General features: G+C 46.8%; 1 protein-coding gene across 2 annotated transcripts; it reads right to left on the bottom strand.

The window, feature by feature from the left end:
- Positions 1–271: 271 nt before the first annotated feature.
- On the bottom strand, positions 272–19,781 carry LOC117883360 (wiskott-Aldrich syndrome protein family member 3-like). Of its 2 annotated transcripts, none has more exons than XM_034782612.1 (8): positions 19,636–19,781; positions 14,872–15,006; positions 11,133–11,286; positions 9,916–10,033; positions 8,146–8,321; positions 7,315–7,578; positions 4,482–4,873; positions 272–3,658 (listed from the first exon to the last, which is right to left on the bottom strand). In XM_034782612.1, exons 1-8 carry the CDS (start codon positions 19,766–19,768, stop codon positions 3,501–3,503), a joined length of 1,530 nt encoding a protein of 509 aa, XP_034638503.1. In that variant the 5' UTR covers positions 19,769–19,781; the 3' UTR covers positions 272–3,500. The 2 variants fall into 2 exon arrangements, with proteins under 2 accessions (XP_034638503.1, XP_034638504.1); XM_034782613.1 differs by having other exon boundaries at positions 8,206–8,321.
- Positions 19,782–20,008: the final 227 nt, after the last annotated feature.

Here is a 20,008-nt window from a genome sequence, read left to right as displayed (position 1 = left end):
CAGGAAGCTTTTCCTAATGTCCAACCTAAACCTCCCTTGCTGCAATTTAAGCCCATTGCTTCTTGTCCTATCCTCAGAGGTTAATGAAAACAATTTTCCTCCCTTCTCCTTGTAATAACCTTTTTATGTATTTGAAAACTGTTATCATGTCCCCTCTCAGTCTTCTCTTCTCCAGACTAAACAAACCCAATTTTTTTCAATCTTCCCTCATAGGTCATGTTTTCTAGATCTTTCATCATTTTTGTTGCTCTTCTCTGGCCTTTCTCCAGTTTGGGGCGAGGCCCCAGCTTTGGTTTGTTATGATGGCTTATGAAAGGCTAAGTCAACAATGCTGGAGAAAATGATCAACTAACATCTTGGGTTGTACAAATGACAACAAATCCAAGCCAGGTCCCATCCTCTAGTTCAGGCTAGTCTCCCATGAACTCTAGTGAGTTTTGCTTGGGTAAACTGGGCAGAGTCTGGCCCTGTCACCGTTAGGAGCCAATCTGTGGTGGGCAAGACTGTGCACCTGATTCCAATGTTATGAGCCAGAGTAAATCAGGAGTAACTCACTGATGTTAGTGGAGCTACACAGGTATGAAACCAGTGAAAGTGGAGCAGAGTCAGGCTCTGTGGGTTTAAGACACAGCTCACATTTGCAAAGGTGAGAAGAGTAGTGGACTGCGCTCTGGAGGCCATTCACTCAGGCACTGTGCCTCCAGCACCTCACCTGACACCAATATCCTTCTCTGCATTAGAATCCCCAGACCTTGCACACTGGATGTGCAAGGACAGGGACTGTGCCCAGGCCCCACACAAGGTCATAAGGGGATGTACCAAAGATAAAGGCAATTACTACATCTCTTTAGCATTCACTTTATGTCAGAATATGTTATGTTTTTAATCTTACACATCAAGCCCATGAGTCTGGGATTTCTCTTCATTTGTGGGTCACATCAAAATCATGCATATATTAACAACACTATATAATAAATACTTATGTGGTTTTGTATATGTTATTTTTAATGTACAAGGCTTTTCCTGCTCTTGCAGTAGGGGTCCAATCCTGCTCGCCTCACTGAGGAAAGTAGCATCATTGACTTCAGTGGCGCTACTTGCCTGAGTAAAGAGATCAGGGTTTGGCTTGCAGCTTCCTAGCTCTGTATTTTCCATTTCTCAGGTTGGGGGCTGCCTGCTAGTTCTAAACAGAGACAAGATGATGGTAGGAGCAAGAGCCTTTGGTGTAACTACTGCACACCATGAATTCCCAGCTCAGCAACCTGGCACCAGCTCCTTCTATGTCTGCTTAACATTCCCATTGCCCCAGGATCTGCAGCTGAGCTGTTGGGTCCTATATCAATGCCGATGAGAATCTGTGTTGCATCCTGCTGGGTTGTTATCTTGGTTTCTTTTTCCTTTCCTGTTGCTGGGCTGACATATGCCGTGTAGCTGCAGTGTTTCAGGAACTGTTGCTGCTTGGTTTGGATAGCGAACCCCCTCGTCCCCTCTCCCTGCAAAGCGGGCTGGCTCGAGAGCCGCATTCTCTAGTAAATAAGGGTGAATGATGGCACTAGCCAAATGGGGCCCTATACGAAGTGACACTTGTGGGCTCCAGCCAACATCTTCCCTGCCCTTCACCAGGTCTTCCTGCCTGCAGGCACCCAAGGCACTCTCACTCTGGCTGACCACTACCTGCCTGTATCCCTCCCTTGGCTGTTTTTCAGTCACCTGCATGGACAAAGAAGCCAGAGGGTGGAGCCAAAGTGCAAGTTTCCTGTTACCATGAGGGAAATAAGAGAATCCAGTTTCATTCACCACCCATGAGTCAGACAAGACTGCGGATGGGGAAGTAGAAATGGTGCGTTTGCTGGTGTGTGCGTGCATGTCCCTGGAACACTGGGGCCCTATTTGACCATCTCATATAGACTCAAGGCTGACACTGGCCAGTTTTCTATTGGTCAGAATCCATTTCCTGTTCTCTTGTAGTTTTCAGAACTTACTGTGGGTTTTCAGTATTTCCCACAGGATCTCTTTGGATTCTCAGGGCTTCTCCCTTAGTATTGTGGAAGCAGAGAATAAAGCATCTGACTTGCTGTACCCAAACAAAAAGTGAGAACTGTGTTTTTCTCCGACAGTATCTACATGAAAATGCTTTTATGAATCACTGTCCATTTGGATTAATAAACCAAATAGCATTCACTGGTGTTTTCAGCATCTTAATTCAGGGCCTGATCCTACCAATCTTACTCATTATCCCCCAGTTCAGAGTCATTGTCAGGTTTGCTGTACTCCATCCCGACCCATTACCACTGCTCGTGGCATACCGTACTATTCAGCCTGAGTAAAAGCGGAAGAATTGTTACCTCAATAACTATTTCGGGAATAAGACCGAATTCACCTCAGTTGTACAAGGAGATTCTCAGATACTAGAAACTGAAAATCAAAAGTCAACCCAAAGGGACAAATATTGCTCCCTACTAACTCCAATGGGGTTGCTTCAGTGCGGCTGAGAGTTATATTTAGCCTGGTTAATTTTATTTCAAATAATAAGGTGATACAACAATAGGACAGCACTGTCGGCCAGTTATTTCTAGGCCTTCAGGATCGTTCTTAGACAACTTAAATCTATTGCGAGGTTCTTTTCTCTTTAGACTGACTTTATTCCTTTCTACTCAGTAACAAGGGCTTTGTTTCTTTGCTGATGGCAAAAGAAGAGCAGGTTTATACTAAACTTTCCTTTCATGCTCTTCCCCAGGGAATCTGAGTGCAGAGCTGGAAATATAACCATGCCACAAACATCTGTGCCTCCCTAGGATGTGCTCTTAAAAGTGAAACTGGGAGACAGCAGAGAACTCTCCTTTCTGACTGTCAGAACGCAAAGCTAACGACATTACTTTAAAGGGAAAACAGACTCTTTCTGCATGTAACTTTCATGGCAATGAACACAGCTTTCCCCTGGCTCATACGGTCCAAATCCCAACAATTTTAAACATCTGCAGAAAATACAAACAAGTGAATTGTGGTCTCTAGACACCTATAACCACGTGGCGGTATTTGCTATGGGAACAGGATGCTTTTTCAGGAGCTTTTCATTATAAAATTAACATCTGGCCAAATAAGCAGTGCTGTTTCTGCAGTTTTGTTTCTCTATAAACACATGCGTGGGACCAGCTTCTGATTGCGGCCACCCTGGTGTAAATCCAGAGTAACTCCACTGATCCTCGCCTCATTGTGTTCTCAGCGTTATTAAAGTGTCATAGCCACACCTGGCGAGATTCTGGGCAGATGTCAGTTACTGCTGCTTTTAAAGCATGTCCCACCTGTGCGCACTCTCCACTGACAACACTACCCTCATTTCTTCAAGAATACAACATGGTGTAAAAGCAAAGCTCCTGAATAAGTCACACTAAGTGCTGACGGTGATCAGCATTCACGTTCAGGGAAACCCAGCCACACACACCTTCTTGTGGAGAAGCAGGGAGGGGGGAGGACACTCCAACACAGCATGCTGAGCTCTCTTAATCTGACCACTCATTGTCGTCCAGTTCCGAGTCATCGTCTGATTCGCTGTACTCCACTGCAATCCTGCGGGACAGGATAGTGGCTACATCATTGCCAACCGGTTCCTTCTTCGCCTCCTGCTCCCACTGTTCCTGGACTTTCCGGAGTTGAATTCCTGCAGTAGAGAGGATGGGAAATCTCCAAGGTCAGCAAGAGCAGCTTACACCCATTGTCTATATGAGCATGTGTGATGGCCACCCTATTGGCCAGCATACCAAAGAGTGAACCAGGGACCTTCGGAACTAAAAGCACTGGCTGCTTGAGCTACAGCTCCCTAGCTGGTGCTGTAGCTGACTCATCTCCTCTATGGATCTGGCACAGAGGAGGACCTGTAAAACACCCACCCACCTACCCACCAGTGGGCTACACGGAGTTGCACAGCCCCAGCCTGCCTCCCTCCCTACTGTTCAACCCAGCAGTGTTAGCAGAAATGGAGAAGGAAAAGGCATATTAGATCATGCTGTCCACCGCTTTCTCCACGGTGCCTAGTGCAAGCTCGTTCCCTACTGGGCATTTGCTTGTGCACTGTGCAGTCCGGTTTTAAACATCCCAAATGATGGGGCTTTCTACCACGTCCCCTGGGAAGCTGGGCTTCAGTGCATGCAGGATTTTCCCCCTGATATCCAGATTGAATGGTCCTTTGCTCAGTTTCATCCCATCTCTCCTACTTCTTCCCCCCATCAATAATTCCCCTCTCTTCAGTGTTTACAGGTAACATTAGCAATAAAATCTTCTTCACGGGTCCTCTGAGCACGCGGGGCCTGATCCCAGATCATGGAAACCAGTGGGAGACTTTGCACTGACTACAATGGGCTTTGGATCAGGCCTCTAGTGTGCGTGGGCATATGTGTCTGCTGGAATCCCCAACATGTCCTTCTCTCTCCATCTCCGCTCCCCCTCACTGCTGGTCAGTGCCAGTGTCCCGGGTTGTAACTCACCCCTCCGAATCGCAGCAAGCAGGTCGCTCCTGGCATCGCTCATTGGTATCAGAGGGATCTGAGGTTTCCGAGGTTCAACCACTGCCGCCGGGGGCGATGCCGAGTGAGCCGGCGAGGCAGCGACTGTTGGAGGACCGGGTGGAGGTGGGGGAGGTGCGACGGGGGGCCCCATCGGGCCAGTCTGAGGGGGGGAAGCAGAATATGGGCAGGGTGGAGCTGGAGGCGGGGAAGGTGCATATGACGAGTGAGCCACGGAGGCTGCAGCGCTGGCCGCCATGGCGGGAGGTGCTGAGATGGGGCTGTCGAAGGCAGTCTGAGCAGAGGGTATCACAGGGGGCGGGGGCGGAGGAGCAGGAGGCACAAAGTATTCTGCCAGGGGCATCTGCTGGGGACTGCAACAAGTAAAGGACAGAGAGCAAATCAATGGCCATAGCAGAAATCCTGCTTGCTAAAGAAATACCAAACATGAACCATAACGTCAAGGACCCGCCACTCAGGGTCACTTAGTCGCAACCAAAATATCCCAGATAAATTCCAGCTTTGGGAAATGCACGCGCTCAATTCCCCCTGCAGTTTAAAATGGGCATGACATTTATCTCCACTGCCTGTCCTAAACTATTGCGCAGCTCAGCTATGTGCTGGTAAACAGCTCCCATGTTCCACCCCAGCAGTGGCTGCATTTGAAATGATTCCTATATATTCAGAGAAACCCACTTTGGTAACAAAAGCAGACCGTTTTCTAAAGTGTCACCTGAAAAGACACAAACACCAAACATGACAGGGAACTCAGTCCTTGTAAGCGGATATACCGGACCAACTCCAGGCCTGGTTCCACCAGGTGTAACTGCCAAGGAAGTCTCTGGGCCCTGGAAGCTGATTAGACAATGGGCGTAAGCCGTATAATACTGTATCTTGGACCAGTTTGCCATTCAGTAAGTGTGTAAAAACACGTGAAATTTACATGCTAAGAGGCAGGGGCAGGAAAGCAACTGAAGGAGGGTGTAAGGCAAAGTAGTGAGGGGAGGGAAGCTTGTAAATCTTGAGTGAGAGCTGAGACGCTGGTGGAAGTGGCCTCAGATGGCCTGGAAGGTTATGTTCCCTCTGGTTGCCTGTATTTCACCTTGAAAGGCTATGCTGAAGTCTAACTGAGTGACTGATTCTTTAAACGTACAAAAAGGGGAATATAGAGATCTGGATGAATCCCCATCCTTACGTCTGTACATTGTGCCTCTGTACGGGAACGGCTGTGACAGGGGTCCACAGTATCTGATACATCAGTGTTGTACCCAAAAGAAAAAAAATTGTCTAGTTCTTGTTTGGGAAATGTCTTTGCCTTGTGCAATGCCAGAGGGGCAGGTAACAGTGAGGTGCTTCAGACTCATTCAGAAAAGCCAATTAAGTTCCTGCATCATACCAGGAACAGTTACGCCAGGTGGGACAAAGTTAAAGGGGCTACCAATTATTCTGTGTCAAGGCTGGTCTGACCGACTGCTGGGGTCAGGATGAAATCTCCCTCCTGTTGTACAGAATTGTGCCTTTAGGTTTGTTTTTGTAATGGTTCAGGGGAGATTACACCTTCCTCTGAAGCCTCTGGCATCAATCACTTTAGACATTCAAAGTGATACTGAATTAGAAGGAGCTATGTGCAACCTGTAGGATCCTCAGGATAGAAAGTGTTACATAATGATCTTTGAAGACTGAATTGTTTTATTTGATGGTACAGACAGAGAGAGAGGGTGCAATAAAAAACTGCAATAAAAAACCCTCAGCACCAAGTCTCAGAGCCTGGGTCAGCTGACTTGGGCTTGTTGGGCTAAAATTAGCAGTGTAGACGTTCAGTCCAAACCCAAACATCTACACTGCCATTTTATAGCCCCACAGCCCGAGCCCTGTGAGTCCAAGTCCGCTAAGGCAGGCCAGTGGTGCCCCTGCCTTGGGTCTTTTATTGCAGTGCAGACATACCCAGGGAGATAATTGAGTTTAGAACCCAAATGGCGCTTTTAAAGGACCATCTCAAATGAATGGGTTGAATTATTTTTTAGTCTTTTGTTTTGCTTGTGACTCTGGAGTAAGAGCTCCCATGGGATTATGAACTTGGAGGGCACTGAAAAAGAGAAGGAGAATGCTTGCAGAATAGGTAAGATCTCCCCAAGCCAAGCGCTCACAGGAAGCTGTCCAAGGTCCTGAACAAAAGATTTTCCCCTCCCCTGCCACCTTCTAATTGGCAGAAACCATCACGGGCCAAATTCTGCCCTCAAATATAACCCTGCTCAGGGTTCCACGGGATGACAGAGGGCAGACTCTGAGCTTGCATATGACTTTTTTGGCATCGGTTTATCTTTGGGTGACAATAAAGGCTAGTAGCAAGGGGAAGGCTGGATGAGTCAGGGAGTTGGGACTAAGATAGGGATCTTTACATATCGAGGCTACTGGATTGAATTTGGACCTGTCTTGTACTGGTCTAATCATCACTGTGGCATGATGTGAAAGGAGATGGTGTTTTCTGAGTGCAGTTCTGGGATACACAGGTGTTGACCTCTCACAAAGCACTCTCACAGATGGCATCAACTGATGTTCTTGTTGGCAGGCTGATCACATGACTAAAGGACTGAATGGGCCATGGAGACTGAACTACCATTTCTCACCTCGTGAATGGTAAGGCGCACTTACAGAAGGACCATCTATGTGACAGCTGCTGCCTATCGTGTACTTGTTCTGGGGACAGAGGACCTCACTTTCTATGGCTGTCAACCTGGCACCTTTCCAAAGCACTAAACTCATTTAAAGGGACAAACGGGTCACTGGATGAAGGAAAGCAGGTTGAAATCCATACCCATACTCCTTGACTATCTGAGGTCTTGGTCCATTCAATATAGCCTCTGGATGCTGTGGCACATGGGGCTGCTGGACTCGGTTGAGACTGTTCTGACGGCTTCCTGCTGCTGAGGGCCTGTAGACATGTTCCTGGGCCTGGTTAGCGACCAGGATGATCTCTTTGTTGTCTGTTGACAGGTGTGAGGCTGGAGCTAATATCTGCTGTGCAGGGTGGTTAGGACTGGCCGGGTATGAGTGATCAGCTGCATCTGACGCATAAGATCTATTGCACAGAAAAATACCAAAGGTTGTATTCCTGTATGGAGGGCCTGGAGGGAAGGCAAGGTGAGGACAGGTCAGGGAGGAGTATGATGGCACCTATTGGCATTTGGGATCAAGGCAACAACATTGGGAGACATGATGTGTAGCCACCGAAATACAAACATGCAAGACGGTATTGGGATGGTGCAAGCTGAGAGTAGAGAGGTGGCAATAGCCTTGCAGGCTAATGAATTAGCCTTTTAGCTCAACTGGGTGGAAATCCTAGCTTAGGTCCCAAATGAAAAATGTTCTGGTCTCATCTCAGCTCCACACAGAGATCGCAAAGCTAATGCGGAATTAGACATGATTTGGCAGGTGCAGGACCAACCCAGCAGGGGTGCTGCGTATCAGAACGCTAAGCAGCAGGCTGGGGTTTGCACAGTGCCTGCCTTCCCTGCACCTGCTTCCTAGTCAGCGCTAATAGTCCTTCACTGCCACGAGGAACCAATTCACCCAGAAAATCGAAAAGAAAAAAGAAAGGTGAAGAAAAGCAAAGAAAAACAATAAGCGTGTAATACAGAAAACCTGCCTATTATCTGGGGACAGTGATCCTTCCGATGAGGCCATGTGATATGGGGATGGTGAGAACCTGTTATCGGGCCGGAATTCTTTATCATATGCCATCATGTTCCACTCCAGGCGCCGGTTGCGGGCTTTTCTCACTTTCTTCACCTCCCGGGTGGAATCTTCCACTAACCGCTGCTCCTGGAAGCAGATAAGCCCTGTCCTGTTAGCATGACTGCAGGATGGCTGCCTGCTGACTGTACATAGTGCAATGTTTGCTTGAGCTTGACTTCAAGTAAGGATTTTAGGTTATGTGTATAAGGGTAACTGGGATACCAAACACTAGTGGAATTCTCAGGACATATTATTTTAGATCCTGGGTCCCAACCACTAGGACACCACGTCAGCACTGCCCCTTCACGCTCCCTTTCCCTCCTGTAATAATGAGTCTTGGTGCACCATCACCTCCTGCTTGTCATTCAATTATGCAATAAGGTTGTGCTGATCTAAACACCAATCACAATCACAAGGCTGGTTCTGGAGCAGCCCAGAGAGTGAACAATGGAACCGAAGGCTGAGAGCACCAGCAGGTTCAGCCAGTGTCTTCACTTTCTGAACTGGTACAGTTAGCTGTGAAAGCTGGGATGGACTCATTGGAGTCTGGAATACATTCCAGAGACTTTCCATATGATTTCCATGTAGATTTGGAAGCCTGAGCCAAACTACTGACAACCCAGAGAACAGTGAGGACATCAGTAACTCAGCCAGAGGTTAGGAGTGGGTGAGGTTCTGTGTCCTGCAATGTGCAGGAAGTCAGATTAGATGATCATGGTGGTCCCTTCTGACCTTAAAGTCTATGAGAACATGGAAACTCAAGTCTGCAGTTACACTTGATGGAGGTAATAGTGTCAGGGTGAATCTCAAGCTCATGCCATAAGCTCCTTGTTGCATAGCCCATGTGAGCCTTTGGATTCCAGTGGGCCACTCCTACACCCATTGCTCTGACACCTTCCATCAGAATAGGCATTAGCCAAAGCAAACAGGACAAGAATAGGTCCAGCAGCATCCACTGGTGCTTATGGGATAAGCCTGTTTCTCTTCAACCCAGGCCTTAAACATGTTCTCTGACCACGTGCAGGGCTTGCTTCTATTTTAAGACCTGCTTTTCTGTCCCTGGGCTCTTTAAAAAGAAAAGCAATGGGGGATCCTTTACCTACCACTGAAACCCCAGGTTTCCTTTATATTTCTGTTTTCAGGTGCCAATCCCTTGAGTGCCATATAGCTAAGGGGCACGTAGGGGACTTCAATCAAGGTAGCATAATGTCAAAAATAGCCAAGAGGGATTTGTTTTCCAAAGGTTTCAGTGTCATATGACTCCCCAAACATGAGCAAGCAACAAACCAGAAACTCATTGACGCCAGATGGTCTCGTGATTCTCTTATTGCTGGTCTGGACATTAGGAGATCTGTATGTTTCCTAAATGTAAAAACCTCGCAACTGGTGACTGGCGCACATGGGATAAGAATACCCAAGCTCCATCCCAGGCTCCTTGAGCCATCAACCTGTTCAGGTGCTAAGGTGGGAAACTCCTTCAAAAGTGACTCCTACCAGAGCAGCATTGACTGGACATGAGTTTGAGGATGATAGTACGGTGACGGGCACCTTAGATATGTCAGAGAGAGCAAGAGATACTGCACCCATTTCAGAAGGACACTATAACGGCATCAAACTATCAAACTAAGTCCAGACCAGCCTCATCTTAGGCCCGATTCAGAGCTTTCTCTGATGGCTTTACCTTCTGCCTACGTTTCTCCTTTCTCTTGTCCTCAGTCGCCTGCAGCATCTTCTCCTTCCACAGGTTGAAGAAATATGAAGGGTCGGTGTAAAATTTGAGGCCATCTTTCTTGTCGTCCCTGAAATTATCACAGCAGAGTTGGGGAGGGATAGAGGAAATTCTCAGCAACAGGATAAAATGTTATTAATAACTTGATGGCTAAAAACAAAGGCACGTTAATGAGCCCAGCACTTGGGAAACGAACCCTGACGAACTCCGCGGGCTGGTGGCAAGACACCTCTTTGCTTCAGCCTACAGTTGCCTATTCCCTTCTGTCTACCTGCCTCCTTCCATCTCCCTCACTATTCCATCCCCATCCCACTCTCCACCCATTCCCCTCTCACCACAACATAGATCATTAAGGATTTGGCACAGATGACACTCAGAAGTAATTGCTAAAAAATGGAAAATATTATTGGCTTCAAAATTAGTGGTTTATTAAGGCCTGTTTGACATACAGGCTGATATAGAATTCCAGGAAAGTCTCTAATTTTCCAAAGAAGCTCCCAAATGTTACCACTCCTTCCCACCCCCCCCAGAGATACATGAGGGTGGGGGTTGGGTTCCTGCCTTTTTGGATGACCTAGGCCATATTTAGCTTCAACCTGTTAGTGATCTGTGACACTTTCTCACATCACATTTATTATTGGATGATCTGCACTGTGCAAGTACAGAGTATTATTGGCTGTATTAAATAAACTCTGGGTGGTTTCGGTTGTCTTGTACAAGAGACGCGATCGGTGTAGGTGCAATGCCGAGACAGCTGAACAGCTGAGAAAAGAGCATCATTTACTGAACCATCATCAAACAGCGGACCAATATTCTCCTGTAACCACCCAGTAACACCACTCGAAACAACTGTGACTTCAGGCTGATGCCATCACAGCACTTGAGGATAAGGGCACCAATGGACTTCCAGAGGAAGCCCCATACAGCAGAATGAACAGTGTACAAGCGAAGAGATAAGGGGCCTGAAGTAACACCGCTGAAGGCAATGGAGTTACATACAAATAAAAGTGGGGTAAGGCTGATCAGAAGTGGGTCCTTCCGATTTGATAGGAAACAATCTCTTCCAAAGTAGGTTTGGCTCGGCTAGGGATTGTTTGGTCTATATTCAACCGTACACCAAAGTTGCACAGTGGGCATGAGGGACGTTGCCCAGCCCCCACGCCCCTTACCTGTATGCCGTGAGGATGTTGAGCGGTGGCGGCTTGTCACAGCGTTGGTACATCTCCATCACGGGGTTAGGGATGGAGTTCCGAGAGACCACCTGCTGGTTCTGCACAGTTGAGCTCTTGAACGCTTTCCGCATGTTGATGTCTTGCAGTGAAACTGTGACCACACAAGAAAGAAACCTTAATGTGCCCGGGGAAAGGCTGAGGGCCTGCTATTTGTATTCTCAACACAACTCCTGCACCTTTCACCCGGCACCGGGCCATGTGCCTGGCCTTTGCTCTCTGCACCCCGCCCTAACAAGGCACACTTGCCATTCGCACTATGTCCTCGCATTTGAGCACTGCAGCCTAACCCTCACATTGTGTGTTTGACAGTCCCACCTGTGCCCAGCATGCACACTGCATCCAGCACTCAAACTGCATGTCTCCCGTTTTCCCCTGTGCCCAACACGCATGCTGCATGCCTGCCGGCCTCACCCGATACCCGGCATGTAAATGTCCAGCTATTCAAAACATTAACCAGACTTTGATACTCTAGGCTAAAAGGTTGGCTCGTGTTCAATTTGAGTTTATTTGTGCAGGCTAGAGACTTGTCCCAGGTCACTTTGGATGCCAGTGGTGCCTAGGCATTAATATTTCCACCTCTGTGTTATTTCACTATTAAAATCAAGGCCTCTCTGATGGCACCAAGCAGAATTTCTGGCATTTCCCCCACAATCAATGACAATCCATCCAGCCCTTTTGGTCGGCGAGCATTTGCCCCGGCCTCTCCTGCATGTGGGCACGTGAGGCAGAGCTGTGTATGGGGAGAGTGGGAGACAGAAATCCAGCCTCCGGCACAGACACTTGAGCCATCCAAAGCTTTCCTGCTGACTGCCTGAGATGCCAACTCCACTACGAGTCGTGCTGCAGGAGCTCCCACCGGATGGAAAACAGCATTTTGCCAAAAGAAGGAACTACTCTGAGCTTGCACACAGGCCTACGCTGTGACAGCCCTGCTGACAGGCTTCCCTCCTTTGACGGGAAGTGGGCGCGTTTTCATCACTGAACTGAAAGAGACCTACATTCGGTGAAGTTTTACTCGTGGCTGGATTTGTGTCAGGCAAGCACAAGCAGAAGTTCCCCACATCAGTGTAAGCTGTATGAATGCATTGGATGTTACAGAGGGTAAATGTCCAAGGAAAGGCAAACTGTCTCTAATGGAGGGAGTGTGCCAGATTCTGTCAGAAACACATGCAAATTTACTGGGGCAGATTCTCGACCCTGGTTAAGTCTTCTTTGCATGGAACAGTGGTACTTGGAAAATCCACCTTTTGATTGGTGTAAAACAGAGCAATTTTGCTCCGAAAGTCACAAAGCGAAGGAACGTGGAAGAGTGCAATGGGATTTTGTGCAGAGGAATTTTTCCAACCTAAGACCAATGCTAAGTCCTATTTTACTTTTCTAACATCCTTTGCAGCCACATGCAGCACAACACTTTTACAAACAGTGGTACTGTCTACTCTGCACTATATGCAACCAGGCTGTCTTGGCCAATTCTTATTAGAGATGGGCCTGAACCAACCCCCCAGATCGGAACACCCTGAAACTTTGTGGAAGTTCTGATCCAGGCTAAACTTGAGGGTTTGAGGTTCATCTCTAACGCCTAATGCCTCATCAGAAAGATTGCACCCCCCCCCCACACACACTATTTGCAGGGATTCTGGCTTTGTGGACCTGTTAGCGTTTGCCACGCTCCTCCTTCTTCTGCCCAGTATTCAAAAAGACGTCAAGTTGCCACATCAAATAGCCCAGCACAGTCCTGGCTGTCTCCTAGCCTGTTCAGCGGGCCGGGAAGCAACCTCTATCCATTGAATCCGCTCTCTGGCCAGGCTGCGTGTGTCTGCAATAGAGCTGGTCAGGAATTTTTCAATGAAACATTTTAACATCAGCAAATGCTGATTCATCAATCCCAAACTTTTCGCAGGAACGGGTTAGTTTCAACACTTTTTTTTGACTAAAAAAATGTTTGGGAAAAAAAGTTTAAAAGTTGTCAAAATGAAACATTTTGATTAACTGGAGCCAAAAGTTTTTTTTGGCTTTTCAGTCTGTAAAAAGATTTGAGAATGATTTCTCGCCCTTATTCAGGGTGGGACATTTTTTCAGTATCTCATAAATTTGCCTAGGATGGGAAAATTATTTCCCTCCCAGCTCTCATCTGCAGATATACTGAGCATTTGTTTAGCAGGAGAAAGGCTCCATATGTGTTACATCCTGCATTCATGTACCTATGTGCCAATGTTTGCTGCCTGTGCTTCAGTGCATAGATCCCCATGTCTCTAGCCTCCATTGGGATGTTTGTAGCGCTTCTTCATACATCTGACTGTGCATCAGTCACATTTATTAATTAGGCAGGTTTCCTGCTTCCCCGCCGTCCTCTGCTCCTCTCTCAGGCTAATCTCATGCAGTGAGCTGATCAAATAATTGCCTGTGTTCTCTCTGCTCCCAAACAAGGTAACTATTCATATGTTTGCCTGCGGTATTTTCTCTTAACACATTTTGTATGGAGGGCTGCCAAGGCAGCAGCTACGCCACACAAGGAGGGAGGGGTGGCCTGGAAGGGAGGGATTGCCGCTTTCTGTCTGCAGGGGCTAAGGAGTGGCAGTGACAGACTGTCCGATTCTCCTTGTCCAGGTGGGTAGCCACTGTGATCCCGGGTGACGGGCAGTTCACGGCTGCATCAGCAGATACCTAAGGCTGCCCATGAGAAGCACTGAGACATGACTGATAAGTTACCTGCATTTCAGGGATTCAATGAACAAATAACCATAGCAACTGTGGCATTACACGGGGCTACCTCTGAGACAGCACAGGGACGATCTTCTTCAAGAAACACACAGCAACATTTCCAAGGGAAGGACGTGTGTCGCAACGGGCACAGCCCTCAGAATGACTTCCAGCCAGCTGGATCCAGTATTCAACACTGGAGGCCAAATCCTGTTGCCACTTACACTCCGGTAACTTGAACGGGCCAGAGAATACACCATGGTCCTGATCATATTGGTAATCTTTCCTTAACCCTCCGGGCTGCTCTAACTTACACGCAGATGCCATAGCCCCCAGGGGCTGCTCCGGCAGCTGAGAACAGCTAATATGCTGTGAGTTATGTTATCCAGGGTTAGAAGAGTGAGCAAGGGTTTAAAACAAAGGAGTTTGGGAAAGGATACAAACCCTCCTGTGTTATGTCATTAGCTGGCCTGCAGCTAAGGGGGTTAGGGAGACATGTTCCCTGGGAGCACTTTAGTGCATAGCTGACTTCGGCAGGGATCCTTGCACCTTCCTCTAAGAATCTGGCACTGGCTGGTGACAGGATGCTGGTCTAGACGGTGCACTGGCATGGTACGGCAATTGCTACGTTCCTCTAAGCTGAGGTGGTGCAGAGCCATTTCCATGGCTCTAAACCTCCCAGGGTTTCTTGGGAACTTCCTCACTCAAAACTGCCTCTAAATTTGGCTGTTTGTGGCATTCACAATCTCAGCGGAAATAAGAATTTGGGTTTTTTAAATGGGTTCCAGGCTAGCAGGCTTGATCCTTTGGAATGACTCTCCATGGCAGAGAGAAAGAAAGGAGAGGGCCAAATATTAGTAAAATCTTAGTAGAGCAAAGTTACAACTGAAATTCCTTCCAGCTGCAACCTCCACATTCTACAACCAACACAACAGAGAAGAACAAAGACAACTCCTGCCGGCCAGCCCCATCTTACCTTCCTCCACCGTCGAGTCCAACTGAGTGACCTTGATCACCAGAAGATCCACCCTCTCCTGCAGGGAGTTCATCCGCAAATAGAAACTATTGGCTTCATTGAACAGTTCTCCAAATATGTCTTCAGCATGTCTGCCTTAAAGAACAAAAGGCAAAGAGGGGTGTACATGGCAGCTCAATTGAGAGATGGATGATGTAGTTATAGAGAGAGGCAAATGTAAGGATTTTCCCATGGGGACTCCGCTACAAAAGACAGGCTTAGCCAGTGCAAGCCCGGCCTTCCCATTTGTTTTCCATGACATTAGTCTGCATTCCCAGCCATTATTTCCCCAGATCTGCGCAGCCTTCAGTTTGCACAAACTAGCCACAAGCATGTACAGTGCATTCCTCCTAGGGGGCCTGGGAGACATGTGAAAGATGGGAACACAAGTCTCCAGCCCCCATGCTCAGCCATTACAGGTCTGCTTGTTTGCAAGAATCTTTCCATATTTTGTGTGTGCAATAAAAGATTCCCTTTTGGCGGCCAAAGCAAGTGATAATGAAAGACAGGAATACGCCTGATGGAACTGATTTCCTTGTAACTGTCGTTTTCATGTCTAAATTGTATAACTGGCCAAGTGTATTAAGTGTGTATATTGTAATGAGCTGATGTGTTTGTGCACAGCACTGCCTTCGGCTGCACACAATCAGAACTGCTCTGAGGTGTGCCATCGGCTGCATACTGCTGTCCGCTAAGGAGATATTCTCCTTGAGCTCAAAGGAGAATTCTGCTTTTGAACCAGCAGGAGCTTGTTTCTACCACCTGCTATTGCCATGAAGGTCTCAATAGCCACGGTGAGCACCAGAGACAACGGTGAAATCTTGGGTGGCCATGGATTTGCTACACTATGTAACCAAGAGCACAGGTTCTCTGCAGCACCCTCATTCTAAGTGGCTTGAACCTCAACATTATTGCATGTTTCTGAATGCGGAAAATGGCCATTTTGCACTGACAGCAGGTGGTTGGCCCCTTCAAATGCAACAGGTTCCACACCCCTGTCCCAGAACAAGTGCTCCCGGTTTAGCTATTTCAGAGGATGGGGCAGCACCTGGGGCTATAAAGAGCCAGGCTGTCAGTAAGGAATGGGGCACAGCTGTGACTGCCACAGTCCACTGGGAGGAGAGACAGTGGGGACCTGCTGGGGAAAAGGGTCTTGTGGGAGAAAGCCCTGGGAGGCAGTGCTCTGTGAAAAGGGCCGGGAAGAATCCTGCAGGAGGCACTGAGAGGCAAAGGGGAAAGTCCTCTGGCAGCTGCAGTCCATGGTGGGCTGAGAGACTGCTTTTATGTTTTGACTAGGTTTAGAAAATAAAACTGTCCCTGGAAAGAGTCTCTGGGAGTGGGGACAAGCCAGCACCTTGCAGTCACATTGGAAAAGAGCCATATAGTGGGTAGGAAATCTAGAGACCCTAAGCATGATCAGGGTTCTGTTGCACCAGGCACTGTACACACACATACCAAAGAGACAGCCCCTCCCACAGAGAGCTTACAATCTAAATAGACAAGAAGAAGTTTCACAGGGTCACACAGCAGGTCAGAGGAAGGGCTATGAATAAAACCTAGGTCTCCTCAGTCCCCATCCAGTGCTCTATCCATTGGATCAGACTGCCTGCTTCCTATTAGAGAGAATACAGACTGAAACGGTATAGCCAAATCCAGGTATTAACATACGTGTGTGAGTGTGTGTTTGTTTTCACTATAACTGCCCTGTTAGTGATCTCTAGGACTGCTGAGATCAGTATTGTTCCCAGACCATGTGAAGTTTAATAACATCTATTTGAATTAAACTGTCCTGCAAGATTCAATCTTGAATGAGCAAAAACTACTAGGGCTGAATCAACTGCTTAGAAGAAAAAAATCCACTATTCATTTTGATGCAGCTGAAAGACTCAGAATTAAGGCTGCTTATATTATGTCACAGTTCATCACGTTTCTATGTTAATCTTTTAACGTGGGAAAGGTCTAAACATCACAACATTTATCAAAACACTACTGACACCTGCAGGTGAGAATCATATTAACTCAATCCTGGTACACTTGACTTATTTGGATTGATCTCTCCCTCTCTCTCCTTTTGAGAAATACTATCATTTTAAATGTGGTGCCTTTAGGATGACAGTTCTGAGCTTCTGTTGGTGGTGGTGGTGGTGGTTTTTTTTGCAACTACGTCTAGCAAGCGATCCCCGCAGATTCAGGATCAAGGAGTTTTTCATGCAAATGGACACTCTTCAATAACAGGGAACTCTGGGCTTTGTAGCTTTCTGATCTGATCCAGCTGCAAAGCAACTCAGCCAGCCTTGGTTTAATTTATTTCCATTCTTTGTGATGAGTAGACCATGGGGACTGTCTCGTGTGTGTGTGTGTGTGTGTGTGTGTGTGTGTGTTGTTGTCCCTGCATGTTGCCCACTATTATCAGCTGCTGTGCTCTAAGAAGCTCAGAAAACATGTTGGGGTTTTTAAACATACAAGTGAATATAATGCAGATGAAAGATGCCATAGTGACAGCGTGGAGAGAGAGCAGGTCTCTGTTTATCCACACCCCTTTCTCTCCTCAGCCTCTCCGCTGAAACTGCTTCTGGGGGAGGTGTGGGGCGAGGGGAGAGAATTAGAGCCTTTTACAATCTGGATACATATTAACAACTGCAAAAATATCCCCAAACTAATCTAGCAGAGGCTAGTGATTACCCATGAACAGCATGAGTACCAATCTGGGCCAAATTCAACCTTTGACAGTGGAGGTAAAAGATCCCACAATCCCCTTTCCGATCTCCTAAAATATACGGTCCCTTTCAACATGCCCCACAAGAGGCAGTGTGCTCTAGTGTTTAGGTCCCTGGATTGTAAATCAAGAAATCTGGAGTATATCCTCAGCTCTGCTACTGACCTGCTGTGTGATCCTGGGCAAGTCACTTAATCTCTCTGGACTTCTCTTTCCCCTCCCACACTTTGTCTGTCTTGTCTGTTTAGAATGTAAACTCTGTGGGGGCAGGGACTGTCTCTTATTACATGTTTGTACACTGTCAGCTCAACGTGGCCCTGATCTCATTTGGGACTTCTAGGGTCTATTCATAATAATACATGTGAAAAAAAAATGTAATCACTATAGTGAGAAAACAGGTCTTCATAGGGGACACTGCAGATTATTCACTTACATTTATTTCCATAGCAAGAGGAATATTGAATGCTTCAGTCTATGTTTCAAGTACTGTAGATAATAATCACTTCCAATTTACTTTAGACTCCCCAATTTAAGTTTCAATAATATTGAGGGTGTGAGGAGAGGGGGACGGGGGCTGTAAAGCCTTCTCTGAATAAAAAACCAATTCGATATCATTTTTCAGATGGGGATACCAGAATTGCATGCAGTATTCAAGGTGTGGGCGTACCATGGATTTATATTGTGGCATTTTGATATTTATTGTCTTACTATCTATCCCTTTCCTAATGGTTTCTAACATTGTTCGCTTTTTTGAATGCCACTGCACACTGAGCGGATGTTTTCAGAGAACTATCCATGATGATTCCAAGATCTCTTTCTTGAGTGGTAACAGCTAATTTAGACTCCATCATTTTGAATGTATAGTTGGGATTATGTGCATTACTTTGTGTTTATTAACAGTGAATTTCATCTGCCATTTTCTTGCCGAGTCACTCAGTTTTATGAGATCCCTTTGTAACTCTTTGCAGTCAGCTTTGAACTTAATTATCTTAATTTTGTATCATTTGCAAACTTTGCCACCTCATTGTTTACACCTTTTTCTAGATAATTTATGAATATGTTAAACAGTACTAGTCCCAGTACAGATCCTTCGAGGACCCCACTATTTATCTCACGCCATTGTGAAAACCGACCACTTATTCCTACCCTTTGTTTCCTGTCTTTTAACCAATTACTGATCCATGAGAGGATCTTCCCTCTTATCCCATGACTGCTTGGTTTGCTTAAGAGCTTTTGGTGTGGTACCTTGTCAAAGTCTTTCTTAAAGTCCAAGTGCATTATATCCACTGGATCACCGTTGTCCACAAGTTTGTTGTCCCCCTCAAAGAATTCTAATAGACTGGTGAGGCATAATTTCCCTTTGACAGCTGTGTTGACTCTTCCCCAACATATTGTGTTCATGCATATGTCTGATAATTCTGTTCTTTACTATAGTTTCAGCCAATTTGCCTGGTATTGAAGTTAGACTTACCGGCCTGGAATTGCCAGATCCCCTCTAGAGCCTTTTAAAAAAATTGGCATGAAGTTAAATGCCACTGTGGTAGGTTTCTGTGATATTTCTCCCCCCTAAGGATGTTAAATTTAATCACATTATGGTTGCTATTACTGAGCAGTTCAATTACATTCTCCTCTTGGACCAGATCCTGTGACCACTTAGGACTAAATCAAGAATTGCCTCTCTCCTTGCTGGTTTCAGGACTAGCTGCTCCAAGCCTCAGTCATTAATGATGTCTAGACATTTTATCTCTGCATCCCATCCTGAGGTGACATGTTCCCAGTCAATATGGGATAGCTGAAATCCCGCATTATTATTGCTGGGTTTTCTCTTTTTGCAGCCTCTCTAATCTCCCTGAGCATTTCACACTCACAATCCTGGAGCCAATTCACACCAGCTGAAGTTCTGACCCAGTAAGCCCCAAAGTGGGGATTTTTGCAGATGACGAACGAACAGCCACTCTGCCTAAGAACCCCACAGAGGATCCGTACGTGCCCTCCTGTTTTCAACTTACTGAGGCTACCCAGTTGTTTGATGATGGCAGCCAAGGTGCTGTTGGTCACACATTCCAGCTCGCTGGTCACCCCATCAGGAAGAGCGCCACGGCACAGGTGACGAGGTTCAATGTTCCTCTTCACCAGAGGCATCTTTCCAGGGAATTCTCACTGCTTTCCCTGTGCTGAAGCAGAAAGGGAGAGAAATCTGTTTTTCTGGAAATCTCTAACCAAGCAGGGAATCCTTCTAGCAGCTGCCCTTTTAACAAAGGAAATACAAGCCTGCTCTTTACCTGCCTCCAGCAGAGTTCTTAAAATAGGTCCCTGCCATTTGGTTGCTTGAGAGGTGGTTTAAGCTGTACGATGCAGGGAGCCCTGCCTCCATCCTCCCAT

This window comes from Trachemys scripta, chromosome 9 (assembly GCF_013100865.1).
Source record: "Trachemys scripta elegans isolate TJP31775 chromosome 9, CAS_Tse_1.0, whole genome shotgun sequence".
In the NCBI taxonomy this organism is placed as follows: Eukaryota; Metazoa; Chordata; order Testudines; family Emydidae; genus Trachemys; species Trachemys scripta.
Note: the sequence above shows the minus strand (reverse complement) of the source record. Positions and strands in the feature narration are given on the sequence as shown.